Source organism: Haliotis cracherodii, unplaced genomic scaffold, assembly GCF_022045235.1.
Source record: "Haliotis cracherodii isolate W230 unplaced genomic scaffold, xgHalCrac1.p SCAF_6, whole genome shotgun sequence".
In the NCBI taxonomy this organism is placed as follows: Eukaryota; Metazoa; Mollusca; class Gastropoda; order Lepetellida; family Haliotidae; genus Haliotis; species Haliotis cracherodii.
The window spans coordinates 45,278,632-45,301,319 of NW_027266319.1; the positions used below are offsets into that span (position 1 = coordinate 45,278,632).

The following is a 22,688-nucleotide window of genomic DNA, read 5'->3' on the forward strand; positions in this document are numbered from 1 at the left end:
TTGCAATCGAAATACATGTAGCACAGGAAGTCACTATGGTGACTGGTCAATTTGTTCCATACGTAAAAATAACCTACATACCACATGTACCAAAGTGCTATGCCTTTATTATTCATGACACAATACTATTATTGTCGGATCATACGTTTTCTATCAAGAGTCCTTAGACAATAACAAGGTGTCACACAGAAATTGTTAATACTCAGATGATGGCTTGTTTTTAAGATAAAGTTGTCTTTGATAAATGAATGAGATGTTTTACAGTTGTTCATGTGATTAGCGAGAAAACTATGACTGTTCAGCCTCCGAAAACCCATAAGCCGGGATATATGTTGCATTAATGTCTTATGTTTGCAAAGTTGTTTTGTATTTTTCAACAAAAGGTAAGTAAGTAGAAGGGAAGTTTTTTTCAATATGCTTCAACATGGGGAAAGGTCAGACATTGCACACTTGTGACAGTTGTCCTTGTGTCTGGGGGATGGGGGGTTAAGTTGATGGCAGTATTGCTCCCAGACCCGGCTGGTAGCTGGGTGCTTGGAAGCTATGCCAAATTTGGCCTACCTTTAGAATACAGTACCACAAACCTTTCAAACACATGACAATACCCTATGACATAATTTGTGGTATTGTGTTGCCAGTCACACCAGCGAAACAATGCCCTGTGACGTGAGGCGTCATCGAGTGTGCATAAGCTCCTCCCAGTGATCTATCATCTCTACACGAAATGTTATTGAATACGCCCAGCGGTGTTGCGAGTTTTGAATATTTGTTTACTAAATATAGCCTGCGGCGGCGCATTTTATAGCAAGCGCTAGTTTACGAAAGCACTTTTATTTTTTATTCATTTCGTTTTTCTCGCAATACAAGTGGCTAAAATGGTTATAAATGGGAATTAATACACATTTATTATTTTTTCGGTTCATTAATTTTCATTATTATACACAAGAATGCAGTTTATTGGGGATATTATATTGGCACTGAACACATCAATATGTCGCCAGTGTTCGGGAAGGCTTCCCCAAACTCTATCCTTAGCCCTTGGATCTCCTTTACGATCAATCAACCCTTTACGATCATTAGAGTTAGGTACCTGTTTAGTGGCTATTGGATTACCCAAACTCTATCCTTAGCCCTTGGATCCCCTTTAGGATCAATCATCCCTTTACGATCATTAGGGTCAGGTACCCATTTGTGGCTATTATAGATTCTATAGCGGCTCCTAATATTCTTCACACAAAAACGTCGAGCAAAAAGAATGGAATGGTTTTGTGTCAAATATTTTAGCTACTGGAAACTGTCCTGGGACATTCACACAAGCCACTTTCACCGGCTACATTTTTTCAGTACTGATTCAAAAGCGAACTCACTGTTGTGAGGTCACAAGCCATGCTCATGCCTCCCTCGTTCCTTACTATTATCCACATCATCGTTACAGTGTTCCCTACCACACTTTTCTGTCACAAAATCCACCCGACAAATTATTAAATGCCATGTCATTCATGCATACTCGCGAGTTCAACGTCTGGAGCCGTTTTCAGTTCGCGCCACATCAGCTCATTCTTCACCACTCGGTATCTTGTTGATTACGGAATGGGACGAGTGTGCCAAATGGCATCAGGATCATTCGTAAGTGTCCGTAGACTAAAGTCACGAGACACCATGCCTACCCGTAACCTTCGTAAGTGTCCCGTCACCTATTTGACCCCTTTCGTTCAGTTCTGTAACGTCGTAGGCATGACCAGGTAAATTTGCAATTAGTTTCACAGTGTGGACGTAGCTCAGTCGTTTAGCTGTCGGGCTAACAATCCGAAGGTCGCGAGTTCGCATGCGACGGATTCTCACAAAAACTGGTTGCTTGTCTTTCAGACATGTGACCTACGGCAGAGATCGTCCCCACGAGAAGTTGTGGTACTGTATTCTAAAGGTGCTCCCCCAAAAGTACTGATTTAACTTAAAAATTTAACTGCATTCGCCATCTTTGTTTATTTGACTTACTGACTTTTGCCACCGACTTATTACACTTCTTGGGTCTAAGTCATTGACCTGTGTAATGTACAAGCCTTTTGTATATTTCGGTCAGTAGACGGTGAGATGAATCATATTGTATATGTTATTGATATATGTAAAGATATACGTTATTGCTGGATGAATTAACGTATATCACCACAGATCTTACTGACTGTTAATGATGTGCAAAAACAAAATGTGAACACGTTCTAAATCACCTGTTTCGATTTGGCAACGTGATAGTTCGTCTGACGTCACCTATACTCGTGAGTCTGTTCCACGAAACTACTTCTTGTAGCATAATGGCTGTATGGCTACAAAATTGCATCTAGTCCATCTAAATGCATTGTATATTACTACATAGCTGTGACACGAAGTAAAATAATTTCTGTCACTGGTGGAGTGCAATTTCCCCATGTTCCACCGACCGTATCCTCGTATGATATGGTATGATGTCACTTTATTGACAGTTGGATCAGTTGTAGAAATTCTGAGTGATAGGTGGTTCGAGCCGAGATATGCGAGTTGACATTCAAGTATTTTATATTTATTGTACATCTTCCTAAATGAATGAAATACTGAAAAGAATAATTATATTCTTGTAATGTAATAAATGTTATTGTGCAATTCTTAATTGTGAAATTATTCTTGAAAAGTTAAATAATTAAAACTTTTACAAACCTGTAGAGGTTATGAATTCTCTGAATTGGCATCCGTCAGCAACAAGCATGCATAAATACATCGTATTAAGTAGTATATGTAATGGGGGTTCTGGACCACTTCCACTGGAGCCGGATTTATTACCTATACTGCTACTACAGGTGACATTTTTTAAGTGTAAATGATCATGCGATTTAACGATAGTCATGAGATTAAGTTAAATTGGCTCTAGCTCACCAATACCTGGGGCCAATCATTGCTTTAGATGAGCCTAAATGGTAATAAAAATATTCTTCATTATTTTTATCGATAAAGCGATATTCAACATTTTTATTAAGTTATATAACTACACTCTTCTTGTAAATTGATAAGAAACAATTGATAACCGTATTTGGTTTGTTTGACATCACGGATATAATAAAAACCTTGTGGTAATTCTCTCCATTTAACAGTTTTTTCGATCTCCATTATTAAATATATTTATGTAAGCATTTGTCTAAATGTGATCAAACGATAGTAAGCAATCTATTTTTAATCTCCAACCAGTTCTTTGGTTTTGGCACGGAATAATTGACGCGCTTGTTGCCTCCCCTGTTCTATGAACTTTTTTTTCTCGTCTTCGCTAATACCACTGGTCTTACGAGATTTGGATCGAATTTCATGCCTCATTACGTTGTATTTGGTGAGTTCCGACAACACTAAACGAAACTCATCTTCGGATATCTTACAATCGACCATTGCTGTCGAAATATGATCCTCAATGCTGTTCAACTTTGCTTCGGCGAGTATTCGAATACTATCGTGTTTTAATGCTTTCTTTTGCAACCTACGAGAAATGAATTTGATCGCTATTCCTGCCAGTCCCGAGACTCCAGCCGCTATTTCCATGCCGAGGACGATAGGCGCAGCGATTATAGTTGATAGTAAACCGACACCGGCTACACCGAGTCCCATGCCAGCTGCTACAAGCGCGGTGTCAACTCCGTCCAGAGCATTCACGGCTCTGCGATACTTTTTATACAATCCAAGTCTCAACTCCCTCTCCTTCTCTATTCGATGTTTTATGTCGCTTATTTGATGTAATCGAAATCCATCAACAGTTTCCATCTTTTCAATTGCTTCATCGAGCGCCGGATATAAACTCATAGTGTATATTAAGAATATATAATAGTCTTTAATTGGTCTTGCTTAAATGTTTTGAGAGTATACATCAACCTTATCAAATGTATATTATACGGCAAGAATATCTTAGTAAGAGAAATACTACCACTTTTAATAATTTGGACCCCCTCGAGGGTTGCAACGGGCGATGCTCCGATATGAATAATACTGCAACGTTGACGCTCGTGTTTCTTGAGCCATTTAATTGATAGACCTGGTAATATTTCGAAGGCATCTACCGGTACATCTCCTAACAAGACTTCAATAATAAGCGTAGAAATATTAGGTATTGCACTCAAGTTAACTTTGATATCATCAAATTCAGCAACCAAATTTAAACTAACATTTTGGATTGCCGGACGACTATATAACATATGACCTGGTTTTTCTGGCAGGGGAGTGACTAACATACTTTTCGTTTTGACGGGTTGTTACCGGGTTTATCGAATCCTTCCGTGTCTCCGAGATCGGAAAGCGCAATTGTATTACATTGTCTGAGCGTTCCACGGCCTGATGCATCAACCATTATTTATAATATGGAGTGTTACACTTAAGTATCCTATATGTACAGGTTGGTGTTTTACATCTAATACAGAAATTTTGAGGTCTGAAATAATATCCCGCTTCAATTTTTTATATTGTAATGTTGAGAAAGATTCCCTTCTGCCACTATTGTATTTTTCATTTTTCACTGGAACACTTCTGAGTTGAGTTGAAGGACTTTCTAGTTGAATATTATTCGTCGTGCTTATTTGATCAAGACGGATAACAACTCTTTATAGGGAACTAAGTTAGGTAATTTAACCTCCTGATCTGGTAACTTGTGTATTGTGCCAACTAAGCGTGTAAATTCAAGTGTAGCTGATCGGTCCAATAAAATTATATTTAGGTTTTCATTGTCGAATTCGACTCATTTTGTGTAAGACTACTTCCATTAGGCTTAAAAAATTCATCATTGAGTGAGCTTACGCTGTAATACCCATCAGGTATAGTAATGGATTTGCTAGTACCATGTGTGGATAATAGTACTATCCTATTATTATCTTTTGCAGCATTTATATTGGTCCACCTCGGGTAATACGTTACATCGCATAGAGCGACTTCGAGTTGTCCATCCGAGTTATCGATAGTACGAAGCAGTTGAATAGACTGACTATTTGTTATTCCCAGGAGTGTAACATACATATCAAATATACAATGATACTATATCATAACTTAAATATGGAATCAACCATTATTTATAATATGGAGTGTTACACTTAAGTATCCTATATGTACAGGTTGGTGTTTTACATCTAATACAGAAATTTTGAGGTCTGAAATAATACCCCGCTTTAATTTTTTATATTGTAATGTTGAGAAAGATTCCGTTCTACCGCTATTATATTTTTCATCTTTCACTGGAACACTTCTGAGTAGAGTTGAAGGACTTTCTTGTTGAATATTATCCGTCGTACTGATTTGATCAAGATGGATGCACAACTCTTTATAGGGAACTAAATCGGGTAAATCGAGTCCCTGATCTGATGTCTTGAGTACTGTTATTTCTCCTTTCCATCCAAGTGTGTATGCTAAGTTCTCGTAAAGCTTTACATCCTTTTTTCCAGCGTTTAAAATCAGTAACCCATTCGACTCATTTTGTGTTAGACTACTTCCATTAGGCTTAAAAAATTCATCATTGAGTGAGCATATGCTGTAATACCCATCAGGTATAATGTATTTTTTACCATTTATTTCTGTCTCATTATTTTACCCCTCGCAGCATTTATATTGGTCCACCGTGGGTAATACGTTACATCACAGATAGCTACTTCGATTTGTCCATCCGAGTTATCGACAGTATGAAGCAGTTCAATAGACTGACCATTTGTTATTCCCGGGAGTGTAACATACATATTAAATATACAATGATACTATATCATAACTTAAATATGAAATCGAGATACATTACTAATCAATCGATTATAGTAACTGCCTCTGGTGCTGAATTTTTCGTTAAATTCCGCGATATCTTTGAAAAGTAAAGGGTCACGACAACTAGCAATAAAATGGTGCACGATTGGTTTCACAATCCGATGCAATTTTGGCAGAATCAGTTAAACTTTGCCATATGGTGTGCCACAACGGGATGTGGCGTATCTGTTAATGCCCCAGAATTTAAACTATATAAGTCTGTTATATTATTTCACGTGTACTATCAGATTAGATGTATACTTAAAGAAATTAATGCTCCATTACCGCTGGATGGAGCATGGAATTCCACAAATAATCAGTACGATAAGAAGGCATTCGAACGTATTTGTAATGAATTTAATGTTTCTACGAGTAAAGATTGGCGTCTGAGTGGAGTTAACCATGGTCTAGGTATTCCATACGCTGGTGTACACTCTGTTAAAGAAGTCAGCGATGATTTACAGAAAAGAGGTCGGCTCCTTCCGAGCTTTGCTCTCTCATGTAACGAGTGGAGAGATGATCGTATGAACTTTAAGGGTGGTGTTGCTTTCACCATCCAAAAGGTTGAGCAACCACCTGGAGACGCTTGGAATGAATTTCTTAATGATAAAACGGAAAAATTTTTTACTAACCCAGGATTTGAAAGAGTTAATGAATCGATAAGAACTTATGTATGGGCAATTCTCGGAGCACAGTCGCAAACACGAACGTCCATTATTGGTACTGGGACGGCGCTCGATGCGCAAAAACAGTTTGTCTCAAACGTGGAGGACGCCATTAATTCACCAGTTGACATACCATCGTCTATAAAGCTTTTTCAAGATGCATTACAGTACGCTCAATCTAAAGTGGATTTTGTTTATGTGCCGGGACTATACATGTCTCGGAGTAATATGGAACTTAAGATCGGTCAAGTGATAGGCTATAATAATAAAATTGTTATCGCTACCGATCAACAAAAAACAGATATAAATTCAGATATGAACGTCGAATTAATAACGCAAACGATCACAGGCGAAAAGGGAATAGTCAAGCCACAAACACCAACTATCGCACCACCATCTACTGACTCACAAGTACCACCGCATATTGCTGCTAAAAATCAACAATATATCGATGAAAAAACAGCGCTTGTATTAGGTGGAGTCGCGGTTGGTTTACTCATGATTTGGTTAGCGAACTGATTTGGTTAAATAGTTCTTAGCGAATATGTACAACAGCCCTGCGATTGCTACGATCAACCCCCACAAGTTTTGACTAAGCCAAGTGGTGGTCTTAGCTAATAAATTCAATAGCCAGTAAACTATACTCCCTATTATACCGGGAAGTGCGGCCGCGGCTTTCTCAGCGAGCTTTCCCAGTGCTGAACCTAATGCTTTGAAATGCTTTTTTATCCACTCTTTTATACCATTACTGGGCAGAGATCCGCCACCACCTGTACCACCGGTTAACGAGAGAGTCAAAGTCCATATAATAAATCCCAACGCAGTTAAAATACTGGCAATTGTTATTCCCTGTTCGCTGAACAATGTTTTAATTTTATCGGCCAGTGTAGTGTCATCGTTGAGGACTTGATCGATAGTTTCTCAAATTCGACTGATTTGCGAACGAAGTGCCTTTCTATTACTGGGAGCAGCCTCGATGCGGGTCGATCTTTCGTCTTCTAAGTTACGCAATCTTTCTGCTACGCGGCGTCTACTGAACTCATCGCCCGCCTGTTCAAGTTTTGTTTTCTCGTAAACTATATGCTTGTCGATTTCGGATATCTTGGCTATATCATTTATCAGTTCTCCCCGCATTGTTTGCAATGCCTTGTCAAGACCTCGTAATTCCCTAATACTAAACTCCGAGGCCGTGGAATTATCGTAATAGGTATCTAAGATTTCTCCGAGTCCGTTCGAGGCCACCTTCGAGGCTGCTTCCAAATTATCTGTGTTACCGAATTCAGTCCGCACAGTCCTAAGAACCTTAGTAGTCTTCGCGGAAAGCCGCGAGTAGTCTGCAAAACCTAATTCATCACGAACAGTGCTGATGCCGTGTTTACCGGCTATCGTAGACAAGGCTAGGGGCTTACGAGTACGATAATGCATAAGATCAATATCCGGTTCGCCACGCAGTCGCAATATTCCTTTACTATCTATCTCAAACTTTGAATAGTCACGACCTATTGGGATAACATAATTTTTATCTTCTTTTAAGGCATCGTAATAATCATTGACGGTTGATTGTAAAATTTCATCGTTAAGATTCGTACCACTAAAGCTGGTTTCATCAGTATCTTCGATTGGATTCTGGTTATCAAAGTCATCAAAGGTATCTAGATCAAAGTCATTAATATCAAAATTAGTCATTTTTATATTAAACATAGGGTATATGTTTTCAATATAACAATGTCTTCGCAATACGGACGCAAGTTAAACCCACAACGTAGACTTCGAGATCCATTAGGGGTCAAGGCAATTCGTCAGTCTGTAACTATAACTAATAACCCTAGTACCATCGATCAGAATCAAACGCTTCTGGTTCGCTTTCCTAATCTCGGCGCACACGATGTGTTAGTTCCGGGAACTGTCTGACTAGCATTTACGATTGGTTTGACTTCTACCGACGTTAACATGGAGCTCGTTCAGAACATAGGTTGTGCCATCGTTAAGAAAATTGCGATTAAAATTAACGGTAATGAAGTTTTGAGTATCGATGATAGCGATGTATACTATTGTTACATGGATCTCTGGAGAACGGATAAAGAGCGGGAAAACTTACAGTACCAAGGTATTTGTAATAAGAACACATTCAGACTGCGAGTGGGTGCTGAAAATAGTGTTGATACCAACGAAAAAGATAAGGCCGTTGCCGACGCATTAGGTAACCGATTCTATGTTCCCCTAGACTTTGAATTACTAGATTCCCACATGCCCTTTTATCAAGCATCCCTAGGCGATAGGTTAGAATACGAACTCACTTTTAATGACTACGGTAGAGTAATCAGAGCTGATGATGATGCTAGCTATTCCACTGACAATATCTCGCTGGAGTACGATATGATAACGGATCCCGAATTAGCCAGACAAATTCGTAACCATTATTCAGGAAGTTTAGCCATTTTGTACGATCGCGTGCTGCGACACCGAAAGATCACGAGGGACAGAAAAGATACAATGTGGAATATTAATCTAAACGTCCCCACGAGGTCGTTGAAGGGTATTTTAATGTTGTTGGAGGACCCCTCCGATGCGTTTAAAAGAAATACCGAGAAGTTCTACAATCCCAAGATTACAAAAGTAGAATTGACTATCGAGGGCATTCCTAATCAACTATATAGCCAAGGAATGCTAGCGTATCACCAGTGGGATGAGATTAAAAAACTTCCTTCTATAAAACGCTCCCCGGAAGTTAACGCGGTCGTGAAAGATCTGTCTCTCGGAAGTGTATCGATGGGTGAATACCTCACCACGAAGTACGTGCCATGGCTCGACATGAGAACAACGGAAGATAACCAACTACACGGCAGTGGGAGGAGAATAGAAAATGCTAGCGAGGGTGCCACCATACAGATAACGAAGCTTCAGGAATCGGCTGGTAAATTAAACATATATTTGTACGTGATTACGGATGCACAACTCAATATACAGAATGGGAGATTCGTGCAAGCAATCTATTAATAATCTTTTACCTAAAGATTCGCACTGCGCTATCATATGCGGGCAAACGGGCTGTGGAAAAACAGCTTTTATCCTAGATATTTTACAAAGTTATTATCGGAACGTTTTCGATCATATTATTATTCTGTGCCCGACTATAAGCGTTAATAAAACATACTTATCGAGAGATTGGGTAATGAATGACTCCGGGGTACACAGAGTCGATCCGGGCGATCGTTTACAAGACTGTCTCCGAGTATGTCACGAAAAATACAAAGGAGAATCAACCCTTTTCGTAATAGACGATTGCAGCGCGAGTAAAGAACTCACAAAAAAGAAAGATATGCTTTCGTATTTAGCATTCTCCGGACGGCATACTCAGCATAGCGTTTGGGTACTTACTCAAAAATACAACACTGTCCTGAAAGATCTGAGAGAGCAGACCAAATGGGTAGCACTCTTTCATTGCAAAGATCGAGATTCATTCGAGGAATGTTTACGCGAAAATGACGTCATTTATACCAAGTTCGAACGTTACAAAGTCAGAAAACTGTTAGCAGCAACGAAGCACTGTAAACTCGTATTAAAAACCGATCAACCAGCTGCTTATGCAATTGCTTAGCAAATATAGCAAAATTATAGCAAAATGTAGCAAAATTATAGCAAAATGTAGCAAATTGAACATTAGCGGTTAATATGTCATAAAATGTGGTTCGAAATCATCATTCTTTTGCAACAGTTCATTATTACGGGATGTATTGGATATGCCATACTATATCATGTTAGACTTAAATATCTTTAGATAAACAAAGAGAAAGACTCGCGGCTTTGGTAGCCGGTGGAAAATGTTCCCAATATTTGGGAGAAAATTTTACCATCGAAAAAATTGATAACATGACCGACGAAGAAATTAAAAAACTGTACGCGCGTTACGAGTCTAGACTGGGAGCTACCATGACTAAAACGATAGGGTCGGCTATATTACAACTATACACAGTCGTAGCTAGTACGTTTCTCCCTATCCCGACAGAACATCGCATGTATTTATGCGAATCTCTAGAGAAAGACCCATTCATCGAACACGCTATAAGCTCAGTGAGCTGTGAGTTTTATCATAGATACGGAATGTTTTTAGCTCCACTCACCACAGCTTTAATAACGGCTAGGTATTGTTAATTTAAACATACGTGCCCACTTAATAATATAAAGAACGAAGTTCAAATTAATAATGGAGACTCAACAGGTGACACCACAACAGATTGTGAAAGAGGAAATAACTGCACAACCACAACAGATTGCGGAACAACGAGTGAATGAGGAACCACCACCAGTGAATGAGAAAACACAACATGTGAATGCATCAGAAACACAAAAACAACCCAGAGTTACTAAGAACCCCCCAAAAATAGCAGCTGGGAGGAAGGGAGGACTGGTGCGCAAAGCGAAATTAATAAATAATTCAAATATTAATCCGATTAAAACATGGGCACTAGTAGGAGTTGTTGGTATAGCGGCTGTATGGTTCTTTTATAAGACCGGAGAAGAGAAAACATCACCCCCAATGCAACAACAAGTTCAATTAGAGGTTAGCCCCCATATAATGCTATAAGAAGCATGACTACTCCAGTTACAGACGGTAAAATGTTGGTAAACGCAACTTATCATTCAGCGCTGGTCACCGGCTTGGCCATTGGCTATGCTCGTATGGCTAAAATGATTACTAAAGCCACACCTCCCAAGCTAGATTTTAATAGTTTTGACATCGGTATGATGGTTCTGGATATTGGATTAGCAATGGCAACGAAGGATATGCTCATCAAACAAGGGCTTATCCCGGAAGACATAATGAAGTAATTAAACATTTGAATATATTATATTCATATACGATGGCAACAATTGTGATGATGGTCGGTGGAGCTATTGTTAATGCTCTAGATTTTTCGGGGAGTAATTATTTATTTTCTAGTATGAGGGAATCAAACGCTAAAGAAGTTGAAGAGGAGCGTAAACGACATAACAAAGCAATGGAACAACTCCAAGCAGCTCAGTCACAATATACGCGGCAGAGAATGAAGAGATTAGACTTTATTCATGAAAAACTGCTTAAGGAAGGACATTCAATTCAAACGTTTAAGGATGTCGAATCTGCCATGCACGAATACTTCCTCGTTTATGGGAAAAAACTCGACCCAATACCGAGACCAACAATGAGTCAGTTTTATACACCTTCAGAGGCTCAGAAAAACTGCGAGATCACATTTGTGATTATTGGGTTATCTGCTGTATTGATTTTCAGCTATACAATTACGCATAAATAACCACAGCTGTGGCTATGCATCACCAGTGTAGCTGTGATTTGCATTTAGACAAATGATATGATAGATGTATAAACCATGAATAATTGCAAATTTACACTCATGGGGAAGACGACTCTATGTAACCGACGCTGTGTTGATATTTACTGCGGCATACACAATTATTACATCAGGCACGGAAACATAAACTATACGTGTTCTGAATGTGGGATAGGGGTCAAAGGTCATTATTGCTTATGTAAGAAACACGGTGCTGATAGGGTTAGGAACCAGATTATTTAAGCTAGGAAGAGAGATTACATCAATGAGAGGAATAGGTTGGGGAGAATACGTATTTAGATATATGAAAACAACCAATTAGACATTTGTCTCATTTTGCATATACCATTCAACCACAATGGTTTTTGTCAGAGAGTTAAAAGCTATGGCAAAGCAACGTGGTCTACGTGGATATTCTCGTATGAGAAAAGCTGAATTGATTACCTTAATCGGTTTGGAATACAACAAACCCCAGACTGTTAGAGAACTCAAAGCTCGAGCGAGAAACAGTGGGCTGAGAGGTTATTCTCGAATGAGAAGAGCTGAATTGATCGCTTTACAAGATAATAATGATGATAATAATAATGTTGATATTGATGTTGATAATAATCAACAACAAGAATTAATATATGTACCCACATCCGCCGGCGTTGGTAAATATCTAAGAAGTTGGAAGATGGATATTAATTCCAACATGGAAGTTAACGATATTAAGCCCATCATATCGAGTAAAATTAACGAGGAGTTAGATGATTTACATAGTATAAAATACCAGCTGACGATTAAAATGTTATTGAGTAAAAGTAACACAGACGATAGCACCGAATATACCGAACCATATTTCTGTAGCAATCAAGAAGTTATAACCGAATCTGATACTATAAACGCATCATTAGATACATCAATTCAGAGGATACAGGAAACTTTAGAACGCTGGACTAATAGAGGTTCGGGTTGGGGTGTGGATAAAATCGATAGTTTATATTTCGATATAGCAAATTATATGCCTTTCAAAGGTGGATCTTATGTCATGGTGACTGATTTACGACACCCATTGTCTGAAGAACATTTGATTGCAAAGGCTCATTACCCTGGAGCCATGACATCTATATGCCTTGAAACACTCAATTGCTGTTATTTATAAGATGCTAATCCTTATTGTTAATCCCCATCTTTGTGTACATCGACTGTCTGCCATCCTGCTGATGAATTACTGTTTATATTTATATTTATTACTTACTAAATGTCAGGTGACCTTGGCTATATAAGCCTTGGTCCAGAGGAGAGAAAAAAGAAGAAAGGTCTTACCCTTAGCCTAGCTAGGGTTAGGCTGGGTGCTCCGGGGCACCAAGACAACAAGCACTACCACTATGTGCTGACTTGGCACATAGTGTCATTTGTATGTATATATCTAGATGTATAAAGTAAAACTGTATATACTGCAAGCCATTGTCTCCAAGTTGTCACTTCCTACAGGAACCATACGTCGGCCCCTTGCATATACGAGTATGCAAATTGTTCATAAATCAACGTCGGACCGACATGCGTTGATAATTTGGTGGAGAATCCGGGTATGACAGACTTCTTAGTCTGTCAATTCCTGTACCTCTTTGCAGCATGGCATATGGTTCACAAAACTGTAGGAAGTGACAGTCTCTTATTAAATGTATATACTACCTTCGTGGGGGCCAATCACCAAGAACGAAGAAATGGCCTTTAACAAGATTAAAGAAAGAACAAGAACCTCTCCGATCAAGAACAAGTTCTCCGATCCCAAACCTTCCCTGCTGGAATATCTTAGCAACACTGCTAAGACTTCCCTTTCAAGATGTCGTTCCTGCACATGACCTAAGAAAAGAAGTATACACGCCTATCCCACAGAGACCCGACCACAGCCATCTTCATGCAGACCCTGCACAATACAGAAACCGACTCACGGGCACCTACAAGATGGACACTGTGTACAAGATATCTCATTGGGACTTACTAATTTGTGTTTACTTACATGGACTCAATCAAGGATATATATTGTGTGACTGTTGAATAGTGCAACCAGGTATGTTTAATCAAAGCCAGTATATTAATGCCAAAATGTGTGTTTCCAAAATTCAGTTTTGTATGTGTACAATATATTCCAAATTACATCTTTAGTCAAGCTAGATCTTTGAAGTTATTGTGTAGGGAATCTTTGAAATGTCTCCAGGCCACGCCAGACATATAGTTGCAGCTAGGGCCCAGACAAACCTAAGCTGTAGGGTTATCGAGTCACACCTCTAAGCTCGACTCGTAATTTCAAAGATCTAAACGACAAAATTTGTCATTTGTTACAAGTAATTAATGTGCACGGTTTGGTACAAAATTGAATGTATTGTCTAGGACTTTGAATTCAGATTAGGGATATTCTTGGGTGAGCCACCCCTACACATATGTTTATTGTATGTCAGTATTAAGTAATTAACAGCACAGCAGTATTCAGCATTTCAGAATTTTGATGTCGGAATTAAGGATTTTATTTCTTGGGCATCGCACCCACAATATCTGGGCAAGCTCCGTCAAAGACACGGGAAGAGCACCCATTGTACTTAAAAGGGCAGTAGTACCCACAAGTACCGTTTGAGTCACGCGGTAAAGCTAGACTCCTGGTTTCAAATTTCTTTATGTGAAATATTTGCTGAGATGTTTAATTTGTACTTTTTATGACATTATTACTCATTATCACTATTGGGTACTGAGTCGCACCGCCAAGCCAGACTCCTGAATTCAAAGAACCTTCAGTGATATATTTATTGAATCTGTGCAAAGCAGTAATTACCTTGTAGTGAAATTGCATGTTACAAAGATCACATGGTTAGTTTTCAAACTGGCACTAATTCAAATTGGCTAGATGATCACTTTCATACCGCCATTGCATAGATATATTTGTTGCATAAGGATTTCATGTAACTGATTTTGTTCACATTTGCATGGTTGTTTTCCTTGGTGAAAAAACTCACACATATCAATTTGGACTCATATAAGCTTGGGGTCCAAGCTTCACGTAACGGAGGGAAGTTGTCATGGTGACTGATTTACGACACCCATTGTCTGAAGAACATTTGATTGCAAAGGCTCATTACCCTGGAGCCATGACATCTATATGCCTTGAAACACTCAATTGCTGTTATTTATAAGATGCTAATCCTAATTGTTAATCCCCATCTTTGTGTACATCGACTGTCTGCCATCCTGCTGATGAATTACTGTTTATATTTATATTTATTACTTACTAAATGTCAGGTGACCTTGGCTATATAAGCCTTGGTCCAGAGGAGAGAAAAAAGAAGAAAGGTCTTACCCTTAGCCTAGCTAGGGTTAGGCTGGGTGCTCCGGGGCACCAAGACAACAAGCACTACCACTATGTGCTGACTTGGCACATAGTGTCATTTGTATGTATATATCTAGATGTATAAAGTAAAACTGTATATACTGCAAGCCATTGTCTCCAAGTTGTCACTTCCTACAGGAACCATACGTCGGCCCCTTGCATATACGAGTATGCAAATTGTTCATAAATCAACGTCGGACCGACATGCGTTGATAATTCAATTATCATGGAACTGTTCTGGGTGAACAATACCTTCCAAATGACGTGCTGGTTTTCTTGGGGAATTAGTCAGCAAAGAGCCAGAGTCACAGGAAACTAATCACAATTTTATTTACAAAAACAATTAACAATTTACAATATACTTAGATAATAACTGAGGGTGCCACAGAGAGTCGGTAGACACTCTGGGCTGTGGGAGAGAGGTCTGCTTGGTAAGAGAGTCAAACCCCTTCTCTGCTAGAACTTGGCTACAGTATGTATTTAATGAAAGTTTGAACAATAGAAAGGAATGTGATTGGTTGATACACGATTGGTTGTGGATGCTAAATGGATGGCTAGACAGAGGGGAATACTAAATCCTGTTTATCCTGTTGGACTGGCACTAATCTTGTTGACATATTTACTGGATGCTTTGAAAGAGATTAGGGTGTCACTATAGATGAGCTTGTGTGGGAGCTAATCCTTAATGCCCTATAGACGAGCTTGTATGGGGGCTAATCCTTAATGCACTATAGACGAGCTTGTATGGGGGCTAATCCTTAATGAGTCTTAATTGAAGTAATGTTATTCTAATATACCCCGGTAGGTGATGACAGATATACTTAAATAAATATCCTTTGTCTGGGAGATGGGATCTTGATACCTTAGGCTAGCAACCATCTAAAAAGCTATAACTGAAACTACTGATATTTTATATATGCATTTTACCTGATGATAATTATTACTTGCTAAACTATAATTATATGAAATGGTGTATAAATATTACACCATGATAACTCATAAAAGCACTTGATGTATATCTAATTATTATAAGATAACTTAGTATAAATGTTGTACCATGATACTTATATAGATTTACCCCCATATTATAAGAAGAAAAAAGCCATAATTAATGTAAAAAATAAATCAGATGACTGTTTAAGAATGATGATAAGATCCGCATTGTTCCCCGTAGACAAGCATCCGGATAGACCTTCGAGCTATCCCCAAAACGATGGACTCAACTTCGATGGTATAGACGAACCTACACCAATATCACAAATTGATAAGGTGGAAAAGCAAAATAATTTAGCTGTAAATGTTTTCGGACATTCTAAAGGAATTGTTGTACACAGGATAAGCTCCGCTCCGGAACATATTCCTAGAATCAATTCATTTTTAATAAAAAAAGATGGTAAATATCATTATACGCGGATAAAGAGTTTAAACAGGCTATTATACGATCAAACAAAACATAAGGAAAAGAAATATTTCTGCGAAAGATGCCTACATGGGTACAGCAGACAAGATCTATTAGAAGAGCATAAAGAAGACTGCAGAGGTGTTGGACAAACCGCTATCAGGATCGATATGCCTAAAGAGGGAAAAAATATATTAAAATTTGAACATTATTGTAATCAAATGCCAGTACCGTACGTAATTTACGCCGACTTCGAAGCGCTTATCAAGCCCATAGAAAATACCAAACATAGCAATCAAGGTACATACAAAACTCAAGAACATATTCCTTGTGGGTTTGGATATATAGTTGTAAGGTATGATGGGAAAACAAACACTCCCGTGATTTACAGAGGTCCCGATGCAGCGGGAAAATTCCTAGAATATCTACAAAATGAAGAGAGAATAATAAGGGAAAAATTATCGTGTAAGAAACCCATGCATATGACGAGGGATGATTGGAGGGCACACAAGAAGTCAACGAGTTGTCATGTTTGTAATAAACCCTTGAATGGGGATTCTGTAAGAGATCATTGCCATGTCACGGGTAATTATCAGGGAGCCGCGCATAACGAGTGTAACTTGAAACTAAAAATGAATTCTCAAACAATACCCATCCCCGTTGTGTTTCATAATCTTAGGGGATACGATTCACATCTCATTATGCAAGCTATCTCAAAGACCGACGGCGGTTTAACGTGCATTCCTAATAATATGGAAAAATACATATTGTTCTCGTTGACTAAACCTATACATTATAGGGACAAGGATGGGAAATCTAGAATAAAGCAAAGTAATGTACCTAAAGCTCTGATCCTTCTTCATCTAGTCATAAGTCAAAGTATTTAAGAACTCAAGTCAACAACACAGAACAGAATTACCATCTGGTTTGAACAGTTACTGAAGTCACACAGTTTGCCTTATCATAGCTGAGGAGGGAGATGTAATATATTGTGCATGTTGTATGCTGCACACCTATTCATTGCTGTAAGTACTGCACACATGCTCAACCTAAAATCTGTCTCATGTCATTCTTCTGGAAAATTATCTCACCAATATTGTCAGCATTATTTAGTACACAGTAACAGTGTTATTTTTTGTGTTTTCCAACTGTGGATTCTGACTGCTCACGTAAACTGTCAACAAGGTCTGAACGTGGCCATGACGTCTCAAACTATGGTTGGAGTAGCTTCCCTTTGACAAAGGGAAGTTACTTTAGCGGACAGACCGATGGATTGCTGCGAAGGCAAGTAAAAACAATTGTTGTTTCGCATATATGTTACTTCACCACTGTATATAAGAAACAGATTTCAGTTGGAACTATATTGGCGACTGTCACTGTTCGACTAACCCTGTGAGGTAATAAATATTAATGCGCGCATTCCAGGAAAACTCACAATGTTTCGGTAATGTTTGTGAGAGAGGGAAAGTTTTTCAAGCACAGATTTAAAGAATGACATTATATGATAAAGAGGTTATCACGCTTGTGTGTTTGGGGATGGTAAATATCCTGCATTTGGAATAAACATTTCTATGTATTTGTTCCAGTCAGAACAAATGCTCTATTTGCTCAAACATTCCTATTTGACAAAATTCATTTAAAAAAAAGATTTTAATGTCTCCTTTTTCTCAAGTCTTCAGGAAACTTCATCCTGACAGCCATAGTATTCACTGGCGACTGCTTTTCTGTTTAACTTATTTAACATAAACATTCATTTCATGGAATTCTAATCCAGCAGTACTTCTGATTTCGGTTGCGTTTGGGCTCTGCATTCCATCCGTTTTTTTCATAATTACATGTTTTCACATTTGCTTTTGTCATTAACTATCAGGATTTGTTTCATGCTTTTCCATCATATTCTTCTGATTTTCTTTAATATTATGTTTATTTGTATTGCAATTGTATGTCTTAGTTTCCCTGTTTTTCATGTTGCACATTAACAATATACAGGAACATCGTTCATGAACACAACCAAACATTTGTTCCTGTCAAACGGAACTTTACACTGCAGTTTTATATATTTAATCCTGATACATTTTCCGGGTCGGCACTAAATTTGGGCGGAACAAAAACATGCTTCCAGGTGAGTTCAGCTTCAAGATATTCACTCATTTGAATCAACTCATTCTGTGTACTTAGTTATTCAACCAGTAAAAGAGATGAATGAAACATTACTTTTTTTGTTTGATGAGGGCCATTGCTCTGTTTGCTGGAAGTAGATGGTTGGTAGGATCAAGCTGGAAGCCACGTGAATAATGTTCAATGGCTTGGTCATACTCTCCTCCCCGGAAATAGGCATTTCCCTGGAAATGAATAAAAATAATTGTCACAATCTCTTCTACATACTTGAACATCTTGAAATCTTTTCACATTTCTGACCACAATACAACTGAATGATTTAGACATCAAATTTGACTTTCCATGTCTACATATGATGCTCCTAAAAAAGAGCCACAAGTATCTGTAGATCACCTGAAATGTTCTGGACTAAGTTATTAGAGAGGAAACATCATACAAAGACAGACTATTATGCAAAAGTACCAAAACAATATCCTCACCACAAGTTTATTACATGACACAATGATACAAACACAACTGGCTATAAAGAAGATCAGAATTGCATGTTCATCATGATTACAATGGCTGTATTGCCTCAAATAAATAATGTCATTGTAATGGTAAGGGACTAAAGTATTTTTACTTGATGTATTCATACTCTAGGTAGTTTACAAGCTCCTGTATTTTTTGCTTATCAGTGTAGAAATTGTCTGATAATATGTTTTGCACTGATATGACCCTTTAATGTGCAAAGTTCCTTTTAGCATTTAACTTACCACTCAGCATCGTGTTTCTACTGTGCCTTGCCAAGCTCGGTTCTGTTTTAATGTACATAACCTTATATAGTTATATTGGTGACATGATCAGTATCTGCAGGCTACTGAAGGTTAAACTCGTAAAGGTAATCAAGTATGAATTTATTGGGAATATCTTTTTAAAAAACATGCACCACCTATCATAAATATGCCACAGAAAAATATAACATGTGTTACTGTTATATAATATAATTACTGTATATCAAATTTAGTAATGATACAAGCAGAAATGACCAAGCGATGCTAAAACATTACTCCTTACAGGAATCTGAGTATTCTGTAGATTATATACTTAGCCTGCTACGACAGTGTGCAAATTGCTTCTTATGTTCAATATCCATAAGACAGAATGAAAATTACTCAATGAACACACCAAGGAACCAAGGTCACCAAAGATCTTCTACTCACCTCTGACACTACTATTTTTCACAAAACAACAGAGATTCATAGATACACAACTGCAATATTAATATATTTTACTAGAAAACTGTCAGTCATAAATGCCATGAGGCACATGAGAAGTTTGTTTGTTCATATACTGTAAACCGTGAAATTAATGCATCGTGAGATTAATGCATCGTGAAATTAATGCATCTCCAAAAGAATGCGACCGCTGGCCCCTAGCCAAAAATGTGACTCAATATGAATGCGACATCAACCTCCTCACAAGCATCAGTGGATTTATAGCTAAAGAAAATATCCTCTGTCAGGTTTACAGGAGAATCCTCACCCTAGGCCAACCTTACATTAATCCAATCACACACCAAATAGCACCGCTTATTAGCGTTGAGTAGAGTACTTCCGCTAAAACAATACATACGCGCTGGCTCGTGTCGGCCTTTGACACAGTTGCAAAGAACAAAGAGACCATGTTGCGCGGGTGGCATATATCTGGATTTGCAGGTGTGATCAGTGATGACATAAGTGATTACAACTCTTGTCCTGACCCCAGCAGTGACAATTAACAGGATGTAATTTGTGTTTGAATGACATTGTTTATATACTTGTTACAAGTGCTGCTCAATAAACAGTGATCTGGAATACATAGTTGTTCAGTGTATGTCTAAGTTGGTATTTCTGCTATCCAAAATGTCTTATTGTTGATATAAATGCGATGTCTAATAATGCAAGCAATCCCTAAACGCAGCCAAAAAGACAACGCAAATCTTCCAATTTACAGTCACACATCAAACTCCAAACTGGCAGCTCTACACCAGAGGTGTAATTAGGGTTAACCCTAGAGAAACAGAAGATGACTTAATAATGTACGCTAACGAAGCAAACGATAACACAGACACCTCCCCTCAACCCAAAATCACTAGCACTAGGAGGATAACTTCAAATAGGAATGGAAAGACCTCAAACACCCCTATCGTTATCGTCAACTTTAAAAAAACTGCTAAATATCCTGAAGCCCCAAAATTCATCTCTTTCGGCACATCAACAAAACTAGAAGTAAAACCTTATATTAAACAGGTAAAACAATGCTCTAACTGCCTTCAATACAACCATACAGCAAACGGATGTAATATTAAAAAAAACAAATGCAGGAAATGCGCCTAAACAGAATGCCCAGGGATTTGCGCACCATGGTGCATACACTGTAAAACAACAAACCACTCCTCACTCTCTAACAAATGCCCACACAGGCACACTCTCACACAACAGGCCAACAGACACATTAATATAGATACGGCCAAACACCAAACAAGAAAACTAACACAGCATACGAAACAACCACTCATACCCACACCGCAACCAAACATTCCCCGACATCTAAACTCCGCATGGGATGGTATCCTCCAGGAAGTACACCCAGCAATCACCACCCACACCCACTACCCACACCACCCCCAAACCTTCACCACCCCCAACCCTCTCACAACATCTACACCTGCACGCAAAACAAACCGCATTATACCTGCCATCACCCAACCTTCCACCACTCAGCCTACAGCCACCAGGGCAACAACAACCACACCCGAGCAGGCAAAACCCGAAAATCCAATCAGCAGCCAAGACACAGACACGCCCAGCACGCACACGCAAACACAACCAGACACGCTACCAACCCCCATGGAGAGTGAGGAACTAAACAACGATAACTCAGACTATTACGAAGTAGAAACCGATGATGACGTAAACGAAATAACACGCTCAGCACCTAAAAGAACCAAAAAACTACAACGTAAACCCCAAACTCTCCCCAAAAACACGCTAAATAGTGTTACTCTCCTTCTAGCTTACATGCTAAAACAAATAAATCCAGATGCTAGCACTAAAGCCCTGCATAAAGTAGCATTCAAACTCAAACTCACCACCCAAAACTATAAAGACTTCAATACAGGTTACCAACTAATTATCTCAGACATATAAAATAATCCCATAAAACAACCAATCTCCAAACACTAAAAACCCAAATAATGGCAGGACTAAATATTTTTCAGTGGAATGCTGGCGGGCTTAACTCGCACAGCCACGAACTAAAAGCAAAATTTAAATTAAACAAAGGACCGCATGTAGCATGCATCCAAGAAACTAAATTCTCAAATAAATCAAAATTTAACCTAGCCAACTATAACATAGTCAGAACAGATCGTCCTAAAACCAAAACAACTAGAGCATCAGGAGGCTTAGCCATACTAATTAGAGAAGACTTAAACTATGAAGAGATCAAAATAAACACCCCAAACCTAGAAACCAACGGTATTCAAATCACCCTAAACAACAAAAAAATAAACATCATAAATATCTACCACTGGCATCAACAAAAAATCCAAGCAGAGGATCTAAACATACTTCAACAAATAGGCAAAAAGTCAACAATTTTCCTAGGAGACTTTAATGCCCACCACCCCTGCTGGGGCACGGGGGAAAAAATAGATAATCATGGTAAAATAATCTCTGAATGGATAGAGGCCAACGATTTCGTATTACTTAACAATAACCAACCAACCAGATATGATAAAAGCAATAGAGACATGTCGGCTATCGACCTAAGTATATGCACCTCAGACTTAGCCCAAAGCACTCAATGGGAAGTTCACGACGCCCCACTAGGTAGTGACCACTTCCCAATAAACATAACCATAGGAAATACCAACGTCCCCGACAAACCCGAAAACTCAGAACCCAAATTTAACTATAACCAGGCTAACTGGGATAAATTCCAAAATATCTGCAAACAAGCCAATCTAAACGAGATAGAACATAATGACCCAGAAACCTTCTGCAAAA

At 38.5% G+C, this 22,688-nt stretch overlaps 1 protein-coding gene across 4 annotated transcripts in view; it reads right to left on the bottom strand.

Annotated features, from left to right (window-relative positions):
• LOC139445614 (RNA polymerase II-associated protein 3-like) overlaps window positions 1-22,688 on the bottom strand; it is a 383,319-nt gene that overhangs the window by 244,216 nt on the left and 116,415 nt on the right. For all 4 annotated transcript variants that reach the window (XR_011651874.1, XM_071226777.1, XM_071226776.1 and 1 more), the window contains exon 4: window positions 18,754-18,881. Coding sequence is in view for 3 of the 4 variants with exons in the window: in XM_071226777.1 (XP_071082878.1) it covers window positions 18,754-18,881 (128 nt within the window). In the remaining variant the exon portion in view is untranslated. The remainder of the gene's footprint in view (window positions 1-18,753; window positions 18,882-22,688) is intronic.